The sequence below is a fragment of the Ptychodera flava genome, chromosome 13 (genome assembly GCF_041260155.1).
Source record: "Ptychodera flava strain L36383 chromosome 13, AS_Pfla_20210202, whole genome shotgun sequence".
Lineage (NCBI taxonomy): Eukaryota > Metazoa > Hemichordata > Enteropneusta > Ptychoderidae > Ptychodera > Ptychodera flava.
In genome coordinates this window covers 20,391,484-20,410,448 of record NC_091940.1, presented here as the reverse complement: position 1 = coordinate 20,410,448, position 18,965 = coordinate 20,391,484, and the positions used below count along the sequence as shown (strand labels likewise).

Genomic DNA, 18,965 nt, shown 5'->3' with positions numbered 1-18,965 from the left:
CTGAAAGGAAAGAAGAATTTCAACACTTTTGATATACTTTGGTCGGATACCTGTACTGGTATCTTTACAATGCTTTTGTCAGGATTTTACGTGTTCTTAAAATTGGGCACTCATTGCCGAAGATTATTGGGTTAGATCGTTACTTATGGCTTTTTTCAGTTTATGCATGTTAACTGGATACTTCAAAACTTATTTCACATCAAGAGATCATATGATTGCCCAATAGGGCTTTGTTACCTTGAATTCTTCTTGCTAATGTGTCATAACACAAGTTTGATTGTGTTAATTACGAATGCAACTTTCAGTTATCATGTCAATATGTACTAATAAATTAATGATGATTTCAGGCAAAAGAATAATAGACCCTATGAAATCTGCCATTTCAAATAAAAAGCAAAAGCATTTTTTCCTTTTGTTCAATTCCTGGCCAGTCATATGGTTCACAAGACATTGTAATTGTGACTACTTGGCACTTGAAGGAACTTTGTAATATATCTCACCTGGTGGAGTCGGTGTCTCACAGATACAGTACACACGTACTTCATAGTTGTAACACCGAGGTATTTGTGGTGGTCTTTGGTCCCTGTGGAGGCATAGCAAACCGTGGTTAACATCACACGTCACGCCCCGTTGACCGGCTTGATCGTAGAGCCTGTCGCTGTTGACAACACGGCACTGAATGTCAACTGGCTGCTCACAGAACACATAATACTTTCTCAGGTTTGGGAAGGTTTCATACTCTCCGTCCCCTTGCATGCTTGGGTATGAGACATCCATCCACTGTCCCCATCCATGGAAGCTGCACTCAGGTGCCAGAGTGCCAAGTGTTGTGGGTTGAGTAGTGGTTATCACAGGTTTTGTGCTGATTGGTTGGGTTGTTGGAGGTCTCTCTGTGCTGACAGGCGCAGCAGTTGATGAGGTGACCACTGTTGATTGGCTAGCTGGTGGTGTGGTGGCAGGTGGCGCGGAGGTCTGTTTTGTCGTTTCTTCAGGTGTTGTTGTTCCTTCAGGGGTTGTGACCGTTTCCTGAGTGGTTGTCACTGAGTAAGATGTCGTTTCAGTCACTATTTGAGTTCCAGAAGTTGGTGGCAGTGAAGTTGCTGTGAAAAAGAATTTAGAAGAAGCGACTTTGAAGTTTAGCTGATATCATTGAAAGAGTGATCAATAGATTTTGTCAGACCAGATACAGAGAATCTGAATAGTGACAGGTTCATTTTCATGCCATTATGCAAATATTTCTTGATTACGGTCCTCCTCTAACCAGCTCACTTGACCACTGGGAAAATCCCAGCAAAACAAATACCTGCTATTGTGATAATATTTTGTTTACTTCCTGCATAGACTGGACAAAAATCTACAGTGCTGCGTCTCTCTCGTATTAACAGTGTTGATAGAGCTTTGTTATGATAAAACTAGACATGAACTAAATGTAAGTGAAAGAACAACTGCTGAATGGGTCAGATGACAAAAGTTTGCTTTTGAGAAACAAAAATTTAAAGCTAAGGTAATAAACATTAATGTAGTGTTTCTAAAAACATTTGAATAATCTAAAGCAACAAAGCACAAATGCATTATTGTAATTAAATAAAATTGTGAAAATGCAAACAAACCTCCACAGTACCCACAGTCAAACCTGACCATGTAATCTTCACACATGTTATCATCCTGCAGTACATCCAAACATATCAGACCTTCTTGTAGATTACAGACTACGGACTCTCCAGTCTCTGTGTATGGAAGCCCGGAATACAAAGTCCGGCATTCGATGGCTTCTGGAAATCTGCAGAAGCTGTAGAACTTCCGCAGTCCTTCCAGGGTCTCAACATCATCGCCGTCATCTGGTGTGTCGATGTTGAACCAGTCAGTGAACCCTGGGCTGCAGAGTGTTGGAGGTACTGACGGTGTGGCAGCAGTTGTTGCTGTGACAACTGTTGTGTTTGCCGCTTCCTCTGAGGTTGTGAAATATACCTGCTCAGTGGAGGGTTCCACAGTACCAGGAGTGGGAGTGAAGCTCACAGCTGGCATGGTGACTTCAGGAGTGCTTGTACTCGTCGAGGGTAGTGTTGTTATTTCAACTTCTAAAACAACCAATAAGAGTAAATATGATGTATTTTTTATACATATACCATCCAGAACCATACATGTAGTTTCTATATTTTGCTAAAAAAAGCCATCCAGAAAACAGGTTCTTTAAAATTGACTGTCTCAAGGTGCTGTAAGTGCAAACAGTCAATAAGGCCTCTACGCTTTCACCTTTTTTATTTATCAAAGGACCAACTGAATGATTTTCAGAATGTGTCTTGCACTGCATACCGGTACATGTATGTGCACAGGTTATCAAAAGCACATCTAGGATATCACTCCATGCTTGCACTATAAATAAGAGCTTCTGACATTGCATGAAATGAGACACTATTCATTTCATTTGACATCCCAGGTGTGAGTGTAAGATGTGTATTATAATAATGAGGTTATTATGAATGTACAGCAAACGACAGACTCAGATATTTAGTATTGCGCATCACCCTCCCCTTCACGTTGGGCAATACATTGCGCTTATGTCCTGGTGCACCCCTTTGTGGGATTGTTGAAAAACCTTGTATTATTCAGGGATCCACTTTGGGGCGCGATAACGCGATATTTACGCTCAAAATCAGACAAAATCGCATTCAGAAAAAATCAATTGGCAAAAAAGTCGCGCCGATAATTCAAATGGCGCGTACGTGATACCTTTACGCGATCTAAATTCATCGGTAACATTTGGCCGGTTTTCAGTACAGAACCACTCATTGTGTCGCCGTAGAGAGCGCTATAATTACGCTAGAAAAAAGCTGTTGCAGAGTTACCCGTTTCAACAGCGTTTGTGATTGGTTGCTAACAGGAAGTTTTGCGTTCATTGACAAATCATTGGAGTCGATACAGCAAGTGTTCATTGCTGATGTACAGTGTATGTCGTAGCTCAAAATGGCGCTTTCGAAGGAATATTCGTGTCCAGTACGAGTGGTAGTGCGAAGAAAAAACGAAAATGCACTATTCTGGACTACTGTACTTCCGTACTCTCCCGCACTGGAAAGTATGGATTCGACCGCCTCCGATTACAATTACACTCAGAATGACAGTTTTCGGACAGGGTAGTGAATTTCGCCCAAAGCCGTTTCATAAATGACGAGCACAACGAAATCTTATTACCATACCCTTCGAAACTTTATTGTGTTTATCCTCAAACTGTTAACACCGACAGAAGTGGCATTTAGGGGGGTCAAAGTTGCCAAATTTTTGCCCCATGTTGAGCGCGTGTAATCGGACTGCTATCGCAGTAATCGGACGTCGTATTTTGAATGTGATAAGGGGCTAAATATTGATATTTTGAAACTTCGAACCCCGATTTTCAATTTCGATGTGTTTAGAAAACTATGTGGAAATATTTCGTGATAATTAGTTACGTTTAATCCATGGACGACGCAACTATATTTCAACGTGTATAGCGCTTCTAGATATCGGACACGGGCTGTCCCTGTGTGTTGCGTTCTACACCTCGTATTGTACGGTGTGGCTAACTTCACCAAGTTTGTAGCGCCCGAAATAGCTTTTAACCCCAAAAAAAATCCAAACGGGACGGCAGCGTCACCTGACTTAATATGCTGTAGCATGACTTGTAAAACGCTATCAAAACGGAGCGAAGGGCGTATAACGAACAGCATGTCATTAAATGTCTGAAAACTGAGGTCGTCCGAAAACTGTCTCACTGAGTGTATTGTTATGCAATATGCAGAAAATCAGGGAAAGTTAGGTCCGGTTCCCACAGACTTTGAAATTCTCCCACTGGTTTTTTTCATGTGCGATTTTATCTCATGCCGTTCTTGAGCCAGGGTAATCCCTGTTTTTACTAAGTGAAGAACATGGAAGTCACCTGACATTTGGTGTAAATTGAACACTTGTTTGTCACAGTTTTCTGTTTTGACCTGAATGTGAAACTGGGCCTAGCATTCAAATGTATGGTAAAATTGTGTCTTTCTCACAGTTAAGTAATGTTTTGATGTCCTCTGTACAATTATCTTACCGCAACGACAGAAGAATCTGACTTCATAATCAGCACAGATGTGGTTCTCAGGTTGAAGGCTGTTTTGACACTGAAGTCCATACATGGGCACACACTGGACATGATTTTGGTTGAGTTCTTCATAAGAGAGACCGGTGGTCCTGTCCCGACACTGGATTGCTTCCGGATGCCTGCAGAAACTGAAGTGCCTCCTAAGTGTGGTCATGATCTCATGGTCCCCATCATCTCTTGTAAAACCCGGGGAGTCGACGTTCATCCAGCTCGTCCACCCAGTCTTGTTGCAGCTGGCTGGCAGCAATGCAGGTGTGGTCATGACAGTTGGGGGAGTGGTAGTGCCCTCTGTAGTCTGCACTGTTGATGGGGTGGTGACCTCGGTGCTAGCAGTTGTTTGAGGTGGAGTAGCAGTGGTAGCCAACCCTGTGTTGTAGGAACATATAATCAATTATATGACCTTTTCACAGAATTTTTCCAAGAAAATAGCAAGAAACAGACACACTCTCAATTTTTTTTATAGGTGTGTGAGAATTAAATTTCGGCGTGCTTACCCTGCAAGAATATTGTTTTCTTGCAGTCAGTCAGCAAGAAAGATTTCTCATTCTACAGTATTACATCTACAAGAAATTGTATGCTCACAGTCAATTGGGAATACCATATGGAGGGAGAAAACCAATTTCTAACCAATTTGTCACAGACATTGAATGAGAAAAGTAATTTCTCAATGAATACCTATAAATATTCTCACAGATCAAGTGCAAAAATATTAACATTCGCACATTACTGGCTAAAAGTGAGAAAGCCTGTTTTTCCATCATTTTCTTGCATTATTAAACATGTATGTATGATGAAAGAAAATATTTTTTGTTGTTTGGAATCAATACTTAAATGAACAATGCAACATCTATTTATTGTCAATATTAATTAAAGTATTTATATATAAGGACTTTTGGACTCTCATCATTTGGAATTTATCTAGAATATGATCATTTAAGAAACCCATCAATACTATCCTAATCAGTTAGTCTTAAAGCGTATCGTGTTAATGAAATTCAGATTTCCCATTTTTAGGTGAATACAACTATATCTACCAATCTGACTTGTACCAATGTGTATATACTCACCACAAGGGCAGAAGAAACTGACTTCATAGTCAAAACAAAGTCCAGATATCTGATCATTATTGCTGCAAGTAAGACCAGTAGACAGATCACACGTGATGTTTTGATCGTGTTGATTTGGCCTGAAATGTGTGTTGACAGTACGGCATTTAATGGCACTAGGAGATGCACACAACGAGAACGTGTATCTCACGTTCTCTAGAATCTCCAGTTCCTTCTGGGCCGACAGCGTTGGTGTGTGCGAATTCAACCATGGCGTCCAGCTGTCACAGGGGACACTGACGGTCGTCGGAAGTTGTGTGGTTGCACCTTCTGTCACGCCTGTAGACGGTGACACTGTAGTCTCCTGTTCGGTGGTATGCACTTCAGTGGGTTCTGTGGGCGTTCCTCTTGTTGAACTTGGCATGCCGGTCGTTGACCTCACAATCTCCCTGGTGGTCCTAACTTCCGTGGTTGGTCTTTGAGTGATTGCGGCGGTGGTCGAAGCACCTGATGTTGTTATTGATGTTGTTGCCGGTGACGTCGTCCATCCATATGTCGTCGTCAAAGGTGTTGATGCCACCGTAGTCATCAGTGTTGGCACAGTAGTGGGTGAGAATGGAGTTGAATATGGTGTGCATGGTTGGCCAAGACAATGAATTGTATGGTTGGAACAGTAGCTGTTGAGAAGATTGAATGGGACTTCTGATCAGTGATAATCCTTAGCAATAATATCTTTTTATGGAGTTTCTGTCTATTATCCACCATAGTACATGTACATGTATATTCTAGTGACCAATTTATCAAGTACATTCAAGAATAAGAAATAGTTAATGAGACTGAAAGTCTGCTGTCCTTAAACAATCATGTATTAGTTGCATGTCATACATGTATATAACAGGCTACGTTGTAAGGCACAGCTGATGTCTTCTTGCTATTTATATATATTTGTACTGTAATCAAAAAGGCAATTCTTGGTACAAGTTTTGAAATACATTTTCATGTGATAAATGATATCAGTCATGTATTCAGATTTGTGTATGAACCTCAGCAAATCAAATCTGCTGTGGAGTTGATCAAGATCATCAAACAAACCAAAACCATGAGGAATGCAGTCAATAATTTCTAAAAGGTCACTGACAGGACAAGTCAGGACATCAAAACCTACCAAGTCTGGCAGCCATCTGAATAGCTAGGTATGATCTGCCCGTCAGAGTATTTCACACCATTGACCATGACACAGTAGCATTCAGATGGGGAAATACAGCGGTTGGTGCTTGCATCGTAGACTTCATCAGATGGGCACTCACAGCCTTCTACGCAGGTCTGGTCACACTGGTCAACAACACTATCATAGTTGAAGTAATTGTCACAGGTTCTTGGGCAGGCTGCTGTACATGCTTCATAGTGGCCACACCCTTCACACTGCACAGCTGAGACCCAAAAAAACATGGAAGCACTTAGAAAGCCATATATAAGGAAAACAATGTATCATACGGTATGTCTCTATTTTATGATATCTCTTACACAGGTGAAATTGTCAAGCAACAGTGTGAGTGAACCAAAATTGAGTTGAGGAAAAGCGTACAATTACACTTTATGATTTAAGGTAGAATGCGCCTCAGGGACAAATATTCAGACTCTCAAATTTCTTTTCTGATCTACCACTTGTGGGGGCTCATTTTAAAGCTTTTGGAGAAAGAAAAACTTTCACCGGATTAGTTTTTTCGAAAATCCAAAATTTAATTTTTCCCCCATAGAGTTAACACCGGAATGGTGGCCATTTTGAATTTCAAATATCGCAAAATGTTGGGAAATTTGTTTCGTTAGTTCTAAAGCTTGCACGGTGACCCATATTTTTATTGTTGATTTGGTAAATAAGAGGTTGAAAGTTTCATTCGGGAAAGTTTGAGCAAAAGTTTAAGTCTTTCCCTTTCGAGGTGTGAACTACCTTAACTTTGAAACAAAGTAGAAGCAGAATTATTTCCATTATATCATACTTACGACAAAGCTCCTGTGATCTCCATCGAACTGGAACACCATTCCTGTTGCATTTCTGTGCATATGCAGCGATAGCCGTACAGAGACACTCACAGTCGCCACCCATGTCACAGCCGCAGGAATCAAAGACGCACCTTTCAAAATATGGTTCAAACGGAACTTCACTGTGACATCTCTGGAACACCTCCGACTTGAGAATACTGCACATCCTTGTGGCCCAGGCTTTGCGATGGGGAGCAAACATACAGGTGTCGTTGATGTAAGCAGAATCTGGGCAATAATCGTGTACTTTCCAGCTGTCTCCAAACTGAAGGGGCGTTACAGCCGGTGGACCTCCAGCCGGAGTCGTGAAGTCATCCATCTGGTCACCATTGAAGTTGCCACACAAGCCTTCCACCTGAAAAAGAGACACGGTGCACAAATTTTTATGCTTACATGTATCTGAACAAATCTGATTTAGGCACCTTACGGATCATATACATGTATGAACTGAATGTCAAAGCGATATCAACCAGTAGTGGGTGAGTATTTGTTTTTTTCTCATTAGTTTGATATTTTCAATGCACTATGTACATGTAATTCAAAAAGTAGCACCTTCATTTGAACAAAATCCCATCCCCAATGCATAATGCAGCTTCATAGCAAACACCGACGTGATATAGACAGCAAACCTTAAGTTCATGCAATGGATCAACTGACATACATGTACATATAGAAATACATACATGTACATATAGAAATACTGTACATATACATTGTACATGTACATACATCGTCACAATGGTATACAGAAGACAGATGCTGTCTGGTCCCAAAGCTACATGTATGTACATACAGCGCAAATGGAAGCTAAAAATTACTGCTCACAAATAGTTACATATGGGAATGTTCTGAGATTCCAGGAAAGTTGAACATTGCAAGAAATTTTCCCTTGAGAATCACAATATATTAATTTCCTTAACCACTATTGATGAAGTTTGAATTGAACAATTTACATTGTACTTGAGGAAAAAATGTGACAAAACTTCTGAATCTAAGCAAGACCACGGACATCTTCACTCTTTACCTTTCCTCTATGAATTGCATCTAACTTCAATGACACAGTAGTTCCTTTGTCCCACTGAAGGGTCACTCCTTTCCCAATGTGGAGGAAAACAAAGAGTCCGGCTTCCCAGATCTGGAATGGCGATCCGTATGGAACCGAAATGGGAGAACCTCTGACAAGATGCACTTTGTGTTGCTTGCCGTCACTCTGAACACCGACGACCACAGACTTGGTGCACGTCACATCGCTGGTTCCACAAGGAATATTCTCGACAGCGATGGAATATTCGAGGTGTGGGTTATCCGGAGAGCTTTGAGACAGGACGTAGCTGCATTGCCCTTGGAATTCATAGATTTTTCCATCAAATGTTTCATGATGTGATTCTCCCCACACTGAGCAGACACTTGGGCACTGGTTGTCTTCACATACCCAGTGTTGGCCATTGCAGAGACTGTGAACAGATTAAAAATAATAATGTAAACTTCAGCAGTGCTAGCTGTTCCTAAATTGAACTACATTCAATGCTATCTTGGGTAGATACTGTATACGTCCTCATTTTGTGACCTTTCTGACATTATTTGGCGGATCAAAACCGCTAGCTTGACCAATATATTATAACTCTAATGAGACAAACAGCTAAATTTTCAGGGATATTCATTGCTTGGGTTTAAAAGGTTACTGGTCGAGAGGTCAATGACATTGCATCCTTAAAATACAGCAAAATATACAAATTTATACTAATGTTGATCAACTAGCTACTGTAATATTCATGCATGAAATAGCATCGATCCCGATTTCAGGTCTGTTAAATATAGCTGCACGCGCATGACATCGGAAAACCCTGCCTAAAATTGGGACAAATTTTGTTAATTGCTGTATGTGCGGCTGTAAATTGTTGCAGCTCGTAGTCTGAGCCATAAATTCATATTAATTAGTAAGACTTTTAATAGGCATTGTAACATTAACAGGTTTTACTTTCGTCGCTTATGCAGAACATGCTGACAACAAATTTATTTATGCATATTAAGGAGAGAAGAAATGACGTTATTTGCAATCAGCGCTATTATCCGACATCCTCACCATGTGTTGCAATCGACACTGATTGTCTGTCCTGTACTGTAGCTTTTGCCGCCATGGTGACAGGGGCATTCTACTGGACTCACACATTTATCACCTGTTAAAAGAAGACATCACAAAAAATAGTTTGTTTAAATTTACTACCCGTGAGATTTGATTATAAAATCACGTCCACACTATATGCTTTACATTTTTGCATAATACAATGGTTCCCTTGTACCCTTATCCTGCTTAAGAAGTTTCTTTTTCACCAAAAGGTCAAGTTTATTCAAACAATGAAGCACAATATGTCCCATATGTTGCAGTTTTTTTGAAAATTTGAAGGCCCCTGAAAACATACAGGTAGATACCGTAGGCATGATTTTACAGACTAAAGCTGCTTTAACAGATCACGCCAAGCGAGTGAAAGTACATGCGGTAAATTGGCTCAATACTGACTTGGCAGATGGGGAAGTGATACTGTCTGGTAGGTAAAGGGCTAAAAATGACTGCCTTCCTTGTGTTATCCTAACCATTACATAAATCAAAGTATCACTTTGTTCATCTTTTTTGGAGTACTTGCGCACATCAAGATGTTACAACACTACATAATAAGTGCAAGATCAGGAGAGAGTCAGGGTACATGTGACATTAAAATGTGAATGTACATTGTTCGAGTTAGCTTTGAACTTGAATTCATGAGACATATAGGTTCTCATCATTTGAAAACAAATGTATTAATAAAGTGTCTAATCTTTTTTGTATGGCATAATTTCTGATTTGATCGTGGCTTTTCAGACGTCAAAATAAAGAAGGCTGCAAAAAGTAGCAAAAAATGACAACATCCAACTCACAATAACTGCAAGTGAAAAATATTACCTACCATCCAAGACATATCCTTGCTTGCACTGGCAGCCTGACACACATTCAAAAGCATTTGAAGTGCATCTACCGGTAGTTCTCAAATGCATGTTGGCACACGTCTCTGGACAGATATCTTTACACTCTGCAAATTCCATATTGTCACCACATTGAACAGCTGTTGGTTCACAATCTCTCTCTTCACAGTGCCAAGCACCTCTGACGCACGAACTGCAAAATGACAGGACTCTGTCAATATGTTTAAACCTTTCGAGCCGTCTGCTCCGGCAAGAACCAAGTATTTCTTGTGTTAGTCCACAGGAGTATATTCAAAAGATTGCTCAAATCATGTTATTGTCATTTCAGAGATGTTCTTGTTGGATGTCTTACATCTTTATAATTGTAAACATTGTACACACTCTAAAAGATGCCAGTCATACAGGCATGTACTGTGAGGAAAAATGAAGGTATATTGTCATTCTGGTGATCATACAGTATACCAAGTAATTAGAAGAGTATATGCTAGTCTAGTATCAGTTGGGTTTGGTTTAACTAGTATTATAATGTATTGCCTTTAATTATGTGAATAATTATTCATTTTGAATGTATGAATTCAAAATGATTCATGATGTAAATAATTATATGAATTTTGGCTGACATTAAGTTGTTGACTAAAAATTCAAAAACAAGGACAATGCAACGCTCAATTAAATAAAACAATCAATTTTCACGCGTGGTCAATATAAAAAGAGTGATCACTGTGTACTTTGTGGTTTTCAGTTTGCAATGATAAGAGAAATATCAGTAAATTTGTTAGCTCATGGTTGACTGTCGACTCACCATGCCTTACAATCCTGTTGTGTGACATCACCAGACAAGTAAACTCTACCATTGTATTTGCATACACAGTCTTCCACTGGGATGCAGTTGCCATGGTAATCCTCCACCATTCCCGGAGGACAGCTGCATCCTGGGTTGCACTCCTCCTCACAGTGTAGTCTGGCAGCCATGGCGGCGCATGATGTCTGACACGATGAACCGCATTCCTGGTACACTTTGCCTTTGTCACACTGTACAGCTGGAAATGTAAAGTACCAAATTGAAATTGGCAATGTCTCTTCGTCTTTTTTAGATTTTGTCATCAACATATTTTGCAACAGCCTACATATAAATCAACATTGCAGTGATATTTCCTGAGACTTGGCACTCAGTTGTAAACATGTACATGTTTCAAACAGTATATGCAAGGACAACAAATGATTCATTTTTTGTAATTCATCAATTTGAAATTACCGGCAACTTTTGTGACAAAAGCCTTTATGAGAGTTAATAGATACATGTAGATAAATTGCAAAATATTGCAAATTATCTTCTCTCCTATAAATATCAGCCAATATTACTGTATTTCATTGTCCTACAGAATTTTTCGATAGCAACTAAACCGTTGCAATGTTCACAAACCAATTAAACATAAAATCATGCAATCATTGGAAATGTTATCAACTTACGACATATGGGTGTGTTGTCAACGATGACTGCATCTCTCCATGCCAGAATATGGCCTTTGTTGGCGCATTCTAAGGCATAGCTGGCTAAGAAATCACACAAGATTTCTTCAACTGACTCAGTTCCTTCACTGCTACACATATCGTACATACACTCAGCGTATGTATAATCCACATTGACCAAGTTGTGGCAATCTGAGGAAGAAATCAAAACGCTAGTCTCAACTCTTGTATCTCCCAAATTATTATCCTCTATTTATCAATCAGTGTTATGTGATTAATAATTTGTCTAGTATGTCGTATAAACGTAGATTGCGCCTCGGGGGCAGACATTCAGGTTCTCAATTTTGTACTGTATTTTTCTGCTATTACCTCTTGTGGGGCTCATTGTACAGCTCTTGGTGTCAGATAAAAATTTACAGTCTCAGTTTTTCAAAAATCGAAAATTTAATTTGTCCCCATAGAGGTATTAACACAGGAATGGTGTCCATATTGACTTTCAAATATCCGTATATGATAGGTAATTTGTTTCTCTGGGAGTTTTGCACAGTTCCCCCTGATTTTCAGATTTTTATTTTTCATGTTGTAAGGGAATACAGTAGTTGAAAGTCTCATTGAGGAAAATTTGAGCAAATTTCTAAACCTTTCACTTTTGAGACACATACTACCTTTAAGTATAAGTATATGTATGATTAAAGGGATAAAATACCAGTAACATTTAATAATATTTTAATTTTTTTGGTTCCATCATAATAGTTTTTATTCGTCTTTCTAAAGGATGTTCAAATACACAGAAGTATGTGCAACTTTGCCAACTCAACTGATTTATGTATCATATGCACACAGATCAACATTACAATAATTGTACATAAAATATTGTATGACAACCTGAATATCACCATAAATTAATTGAGGTTTTCTGATCAAAATACCTTTAATATGCAAAGGGTTTACCTGTGAAAGGTGCCTGTTTGAGGGCGCTGCACATTCTCTCAGCTTGCTGTTTTTTCTGAGTGAACACATCACAGGGATCAGTTGGAGGTGTCACAGCTGGGAGACAGTTACTGTCCACAGACCACTTGTCACCGAAGGCGGATGGCTGTCTTTCAATGTCGCCCTCTAGAGTCCAAAAGTCGTTCTGTGTGAAGAGGGAGAGGGCATTACAGCTGCTACTGTTGATGTGTTCTCACTTACCGTGTGTCTGCTTCGAAGCAGATTTCAGGACAAAACGTCACAAAATATGCACATCAGAAAACACAGTATTCTCTTACCTCTTGGTTTCTGTCAAATGTTCCACAGAGACCACAAGTCTTGTTGTAGAAATCGGCTTTCACTTTGATGTACACTTTCGTCTTACCGTCCCACCTCAGTTGAACGCCGTTATCAAGAACAACCTACATAGAAACCATAGAATGACACAATGAATTTCACTGCAAAGTCATTGCACAATTTTCAGCGAGTGTGTATTGCACAAAGATGCTCCTACATATACTGGGGGTGATTTCAATACAGCATTCAAATAGCTACAATGAAATCATACATGTATTAAACAACCACTGATGATTATAAAAAGTATTTTGAACAAGATAATCAATTGTGGCCAGGTCCTTTTGTTCAATATTCATATGCCTTTGAAAGCATCAGAGACACCAAGTAAGATCATAATAATCAACATGCAATGTGTCAATTATTAAGTTCAATTTTAAAGTTGACAGATATGACAGTAAAATGCTCTAAAATTTAAATCTGACACCTATTTTATGAGCTACAAAATGCAAGTATAGAAAGCAGCTGTTGATAAGACAAGCACACAGTATTAAGGGAATAGATAATATGGACAATACGGTAAATTGTATTACATGTAATGTTCTGAATTTGCAATCTTATTATCAAAATAGCTCCCTCGAAAAATTATGATCACAGTAATTTCACAACTTTGGAATTTAAAGTCATTTTCTTTTGTCTTGGAATGTCAAGGGACTTGACAGATATATCCCAAAAAAACACAAAACACAAAGTAGAGATTATATGTATGATAGCTAAGCAATTGCTCCTAATGCCATATTTTTATTTGACATGGGGTGTGGGGGCATGGCGTAGGAGGGCATTTTTGCTTTCAAAGTAAAGTGGTAACTGCTCTAAACTGCTGCACATTTTATGTATGAATATTGGTGCATGACTATTCATACCTGTTGAAATTGATCGGATAATTGCTCGATGAAAACACCTGGCATCTTGTGTGGGAGGTCAGACATCTCCAGGTCGTTGCCGTTGACGATGAGATGGTGGTGTCTCTTCAGTCTTAAGAAAGTGTCACCAACTGTGATCATAACAGATCTGTTGTGGAACAGTCACATAATAGATACACAAAGAAATTAATAATAGAATAGACTTAGTTTTGAAGCGTCATCAGTAGTAAACTTTGACGAATTATACAATATATTTGTTCTGTTTGTACAATACAGTTTCAACTTTTTCAGTACAACTTATGTCAACAACCGTGTCAATGGCACTGTTTGTACCGGTAGTTACATGTTTGTTACTAAATATAGATGCTTGCGCACAACATTAGACGCTCCTACATGAAATGTGGACAAATTTTGTCAATGTTGCATGTGTGGTTGATGTTGCAGCTTGTACCGGTAGTGTGAGCTGTTAATATGTCTTTCTAGTATTCATTTTTATGTTGGCAGTCGCCTATAAAGTTGTATTTTTGTCATTCTTGCATACGTAATTTCCGAAAGTGTAATCTTAATTTGCGGACAAATGTTTGTTTGAAATGAGAGAACACTGACACCATTTGCACAGCGCTGTTGTTATTGTTGACATTACTGATTCAAGTTTGCACAGGAATTCACTTGTAGTACTACCTGCACAAAATAAGCTACATTGGTGAGACTTACACTTTCTATTTAAGTATGCATAAGAGATAGTGAGATGGTAGTGTACATGTTTTTTGGAACAAAAATTATGATGAAAACACAAAAGCTCAGAAGCTATTGTCCCATAAAAAAATTCTAACCAAATCAAACTTTGAAAATATCATCAGCCTTAACCTGAGTATATGCAAATAAAAAAAAATTTTCATCTCAAGATATTGAAATGTTCGTGTTTCCTATCGAGGTCTTACAGATAACAGTACTTTGTATATCAGTAACCTCCGGCACTTGTATTTCTTATTGCGTGCAGTGATCTGGCTGGGGTGAACAAAATATTTTGTGCTTTCAAGCCTTGACTTTGTTTGAGCTGTAACTGCTAAGTCTACAAAGACTAAAATTTAAAGTTAGCACTACAAAATCGTCCCGTCAAAAAATTGCTGAAACCACAGAAGGTTAAATTTTAGAATTGGTTAAATATTGTTTTTCCATGAAGCAGATTGATAGCTTTGAACCTGTTTCCTAAATATTTGAGAACCTACTTGGTACAGGTTGCCTTCCTTCCACAGTGGACGTTCTCGGCCACAATGCTGTAGTCAGAGTCCAGACTCTTCAGAAGCACATAGCTGCATTCCCCCATGAAGCTGTATCGGCGGCCATCAAAGGTCCTATAGTGGGGATCACCACGGGCTACACAGGTCGCTGTCAAGCACAGAATCAAAAGGCAAAGTTGAGACTCTGATCAACTCTGAATACGAGTTTGTAAAGTAGAACGTTCCTCGGGGACAGATATTCGGGCTTTCAAATTTTATCAATTCTCTTCTGATCTACCACTTGTGGGGGCTCATTTAAAGCTCTTGATGAAAGAAGAGTTTTTACCGTCTCGGTATTTTGAAAATCGAGAAGTTTGTTTGTCCTATAGAATTAAAAACAGGGATATAGCGGCCATTTTGAATTTAAAATATCGGAAAATCTTAGGTAATTTCTCTCTCTAGTACATAATTTTGCACGGTGACCCCTGACTTTTATTATTGCTTCGGCCAGAGAATGTTCGAAAGTTTCATTGAGGAAAGTTTGAGCATAAGTTTAAGTCTTTCACTTTCAAAACACATATTACCTTAAAACATAATATTTTATATGGTTATATGGTTTAGGAGCCCCCGGGCACACTCAGTGTAACCAAATGCAGACTGCTATGGCGCCATCTAATCTAACAGAACTTTTACTAACATCTACATTAATTTCACTACTGTTCTGATCAGCACTATTTGCACTATTTAGATGACAAGGGTTTTTAAATGTCTGAAAGCTGAAATGCCAGAAGCATGCTGCATAGACTCACCTCCACACTGTATCTGAGTACAAGTCCACTCTCCACCTCCACAGGTACTGAACAAAGACAAAATAAATCCATTACTACGTACAGAAATTAATTTTTACCTAATCATTGCATCAGACTCCAACAGATACAGATAGAAGAATCCGATATCCTTGACTGATAATAATGACTGCGTTCGGTTTACCAATGCTGCATGCAGAGACCTTCAGAACTTTTATGTCTGGTAAAAGATACCTTGTGGCGAAGGCCGTTTTGGATACATTATCTAGCATGCAGTATCCCGCTATAAGACAACAAATATACATGTAGAAGCAGCTCTACAAACCTGAAGTAAAAATTTTCAAGCGACTTGAAATTAACCCTTTTGGCGCTGTAATTTTTCCCACCAAAATTTTAGTGCAACATTTTACCAATTTTGATGAATTTTTCTGTATTTGTTTTGATAATATTGGAGCAAATAGAAATCACGTTTCAATTGCTATCATTTTTTTATCAAAATTTTGGCAAATGTCTGAAAAAAATTGACTAGGGTATATATTTTGTAAAGGCGACAAAAATTGATTTTAGCGCTCAAAGGGTTAAAGGTAGAATGCACCACACAGGGATAGATATTTGGATTCTCAGACTTCCACTCTACACTTTTTGGTCTACCACTTGTGGAGGCTCATTTTGAAGTTCATGGAGCTTTCAGTGGCTCATTTTTATGAAAATTGAAATTTAGTTCTTATTACCCATAGAGTTAACACAGGGATGACGGCCATTTTGAATTTCAAGCGTTGGTAAGTATTCGGTACTTCCTTTCTCTCGTACCAAATTGTGCATGGTGACCGCAGATTTCTTTTCTTGATTTTGAAAGGGAATAATTTGAGATTTCCTTGTGGAAAGTTTGTGCAAAAGTTTGTGTTTCAATTTTGGGGTGTGTAGTACTGTAATCACTAAAATACATGTAGTCTTATTCAGGTATGGGATGCAAAGACAGACACAAGCACTCAGAAAGAGTCTGACTCTAGGACGACATCAAAGAATGTCAAACTAATGTATTATCTATGTACATTAAGCTGGGACTACAAACATTAAATTGTTGATGTCAAACAAATTCTTTAGTCCTCACCAAACATTGCATCCATCATCATGCGGAATTTCTGATCCGGTAGAGTACTCCCTTCCTCCATGGATGCAGGGACACTCCTCCTGCCGGATGCAGACACCCTCGTGTAAGACAGTGCCCTGGGGACAGTGACATCCGTCGATGCATTGGTCATTTATGCAATGATAGGCTGTCTTCTTGCATGTCTTGGGACAGGATGACCCACACTGGTCATACACCATACCGCCTTGACATGCAAATGCTGATGGTGGAAAAATTAATATACTGATGTAAGTATATCTTGATGGTGATAATAAGAGGACAATCATGAAATAATTCGTCTTCATTTTGAGGTGTAATATTTTCCTATTCTTCCAGTTGATGATGTACTAGATGATGATTTAGGTTTTTACGGTGATTTAAACATGATATCGATGGCTGTTCAAACTTCAGGCAGAAAGAGGTGTTACATTGTGGATATATATGATTTAAAAGATTTCTTTGATTTCGATTTGATATATTTACCCTGATGTCTTCAATATTTTCCGTGTGAAAGGAAACTTTCAAATACTGATACATTTCTGAGAGTGATTGATCCCTCTCATTTCATAATTTAATGTCAAATTTATTAGAAAGAGAAGAAATTAATAATTACATGTTATAAGTTCCAATGTATCAAGGAAATCAAGACAGATATGTCTTATGCATTGATATTACCATGGTTGTTAAAGCAAGACTGAGTAACTAAGGGCTGTTTTATCAGAACTGCTCAACTTACGACATCTGTTTTCATTTCTCCATTGGATGGTGACGCCATGGCGATTACACTCCTTTGCATACGCCTCGTAGCTGTTACACTGGCAGTCACCGCCATTGCCTTGGCAACCACAGACGTCTTCCTTGCAAGCTTGGTAGTAGGCATCAGGACTGACGATCTAATGGGAGAATTTTGTTCCAATTCTGTTTCAATAGTGAGATCTTAAATCCAATGTGGAGTTAGGTAGAATGCACCTCGGAGACAGATATTTTCACTTTCAAACTTTTACAATTCTGTCTTGGTCTACAACTTATGGGGTTTATTTTGAAGCTCTTGGAGTAAGTAAGTTTCCACCACCTTAGTTTTGTGAAAATTAGGAATATCATTTTCCCAATTGAGATAACACAGGGATGGCAGCCATTTTGATTTTCAAATTCTCTAGTTCCAAAATTTGGATGGTAACCTCTGATTTTTATTCTTGATTTTGAAAGAGAATGGTTGAAATTTAGATTGAGAAAAATTTGAGGAAAGTTTACTCATACACATACCTCACTCGTAAAACATGTAGACGTTACAATGTAAGTATTTGTATGACAGTCACACTGCCTGTGATTTGACTGTCAAAAGGCAACAGCGCAAACAAACAAACATTGACACACCATCAATAATACAGTTGTGGTGAATTTCATAGCGGACCAAAAGTAACCTCCAATATTTTAATAGCTCTTGACTTTCAACTTCTATTCCTAAAAAGCCTGTGCGTTAACTTGACTTGAACTATTCTGCTAAGCACTGAGAATAACTCTGCACAAAACAAAAGTTGAAATGGTTTTGTCACTTACATCATGGCATGCAGCGAAATCCATACTCTTCAATCCAATACACAGCGACTCTGCAAGCTGGGCCTGGTAAATATTTTCTTGGTTGCTATAGTGACAGGAAGGCTGCTGATTTCCATCTGGACACTCATCTGAATTAAATGTGCAAAAAAAGAAAATTTTAATTAGCTATTTTCTTTTCTTTTCTTTTATTTTTAGCATTGGCATATAGAACACTCTGAATATCAAAGGGCCAGTAGCTGAAACTTTCAATTATTTTTTATACCATGTGTTGTTCTACTCCCCAAAGCATATTCAAACCATATCTACTATTTAGTTTGTCAACACAGGACAGAATCTATACATGTATGTGTAACACGCATTAGCTGATATCATCTACTTTTGAATTCTGTCCAGATAGGAATTCAAATGTAAACACTAAAAATGCAGTCTACACATGTACAGG

The 18,965-nt window shown here is 38.6% G+C and overlaps 1 protein-coding gene across 1 annotated transcript in view; it reads right to left on the bottom strand.

Annotated features, from left to right (window-relative positions):
• Nucleotides 1-18,965, bottom strand: part of LOC139147766 (mucin-5AC-like) — a 34,348-nt gene that overhangs the window by 680 nt on the left and 14,703 nt on the right. Inside the window, exons 18-36 of the mRNA XM_070718960.1 lie at nucleotides 18,524-18,651; nucleotides 17,703-17,859; nucleotides 16,949-17,186; nucleotides 15,841-15,887; nucleotides 15,041-15,200; nucleotides 13,812-13,959; nucleotides 12,894-13,016; nucleotides 12,577-12,760; nucleotides 11,626-11,817; nucleotides 10,958-11,195; nucleotides 10,140-10,348; nucleotides 9,281-9,374; nucleotides 8,222-8,651; nucleotides 7,159-7,552; nucleotides 6,323-6,587; nucleotides 5,179-5,834; nucleotides 4,061-4,477; nucleotides 1,611-2,078; nucleotides 501-1,100 (exon numbers count right to left, since the gene is read on the bottom strand). Of these exons, the coding sequence (XP_070575061.1) occupies nucleotides 501-1,100; nucleotides 1,611-2,078; nucleotides 4,061-4,477; nucleotides 5,179-5,834; nucleotides 6,323-6,587; nucleotides 7,159-7,552; nucleotides 8,222-8,651; nucleotides 9,281-9,374; nucleotides 10,140-10,348; nucleotides 10,958-11,195; nucleotides 11,626-11,817; nucleotides 12,577-12,760; nucleotides 12,894-13,016; nucleotides 13,812-13,959; nucleotides 15,041-15,200; nucleotides 15,841-15,887; nucleotides 16,949-17,186; nucleotides 17,703-17,859; nucleotides 18,524-18,651 (5,148 nt within the window). The remainder of the gene's footprint in view (nucleotides 1-500; nucleotides 1,101-1,610; nucleotides 2,079-4,060; nucleotides 4,478-5,178; nucleotides 5,835-6,322; nucleotides 6,588-7,158; nucleotides 7,553-8,221; nucleotides 8,652-9,280; nucleotides 9,375-10,139; nucleotides 10,349-10,957; nucleotides 11,196-11,625; nucleotides 11,818-12,576; nucleotides 12,761-12,893; nucleotides 13,017-13,811; nucleotides 13,960-15,040; nucleotides 15,201-15,840; nucleotides 15,888-16,948; nucleotides 17,187-17,702; nucleotides 17,860-18,523; nucleotides 18,652-18,965) is intronic.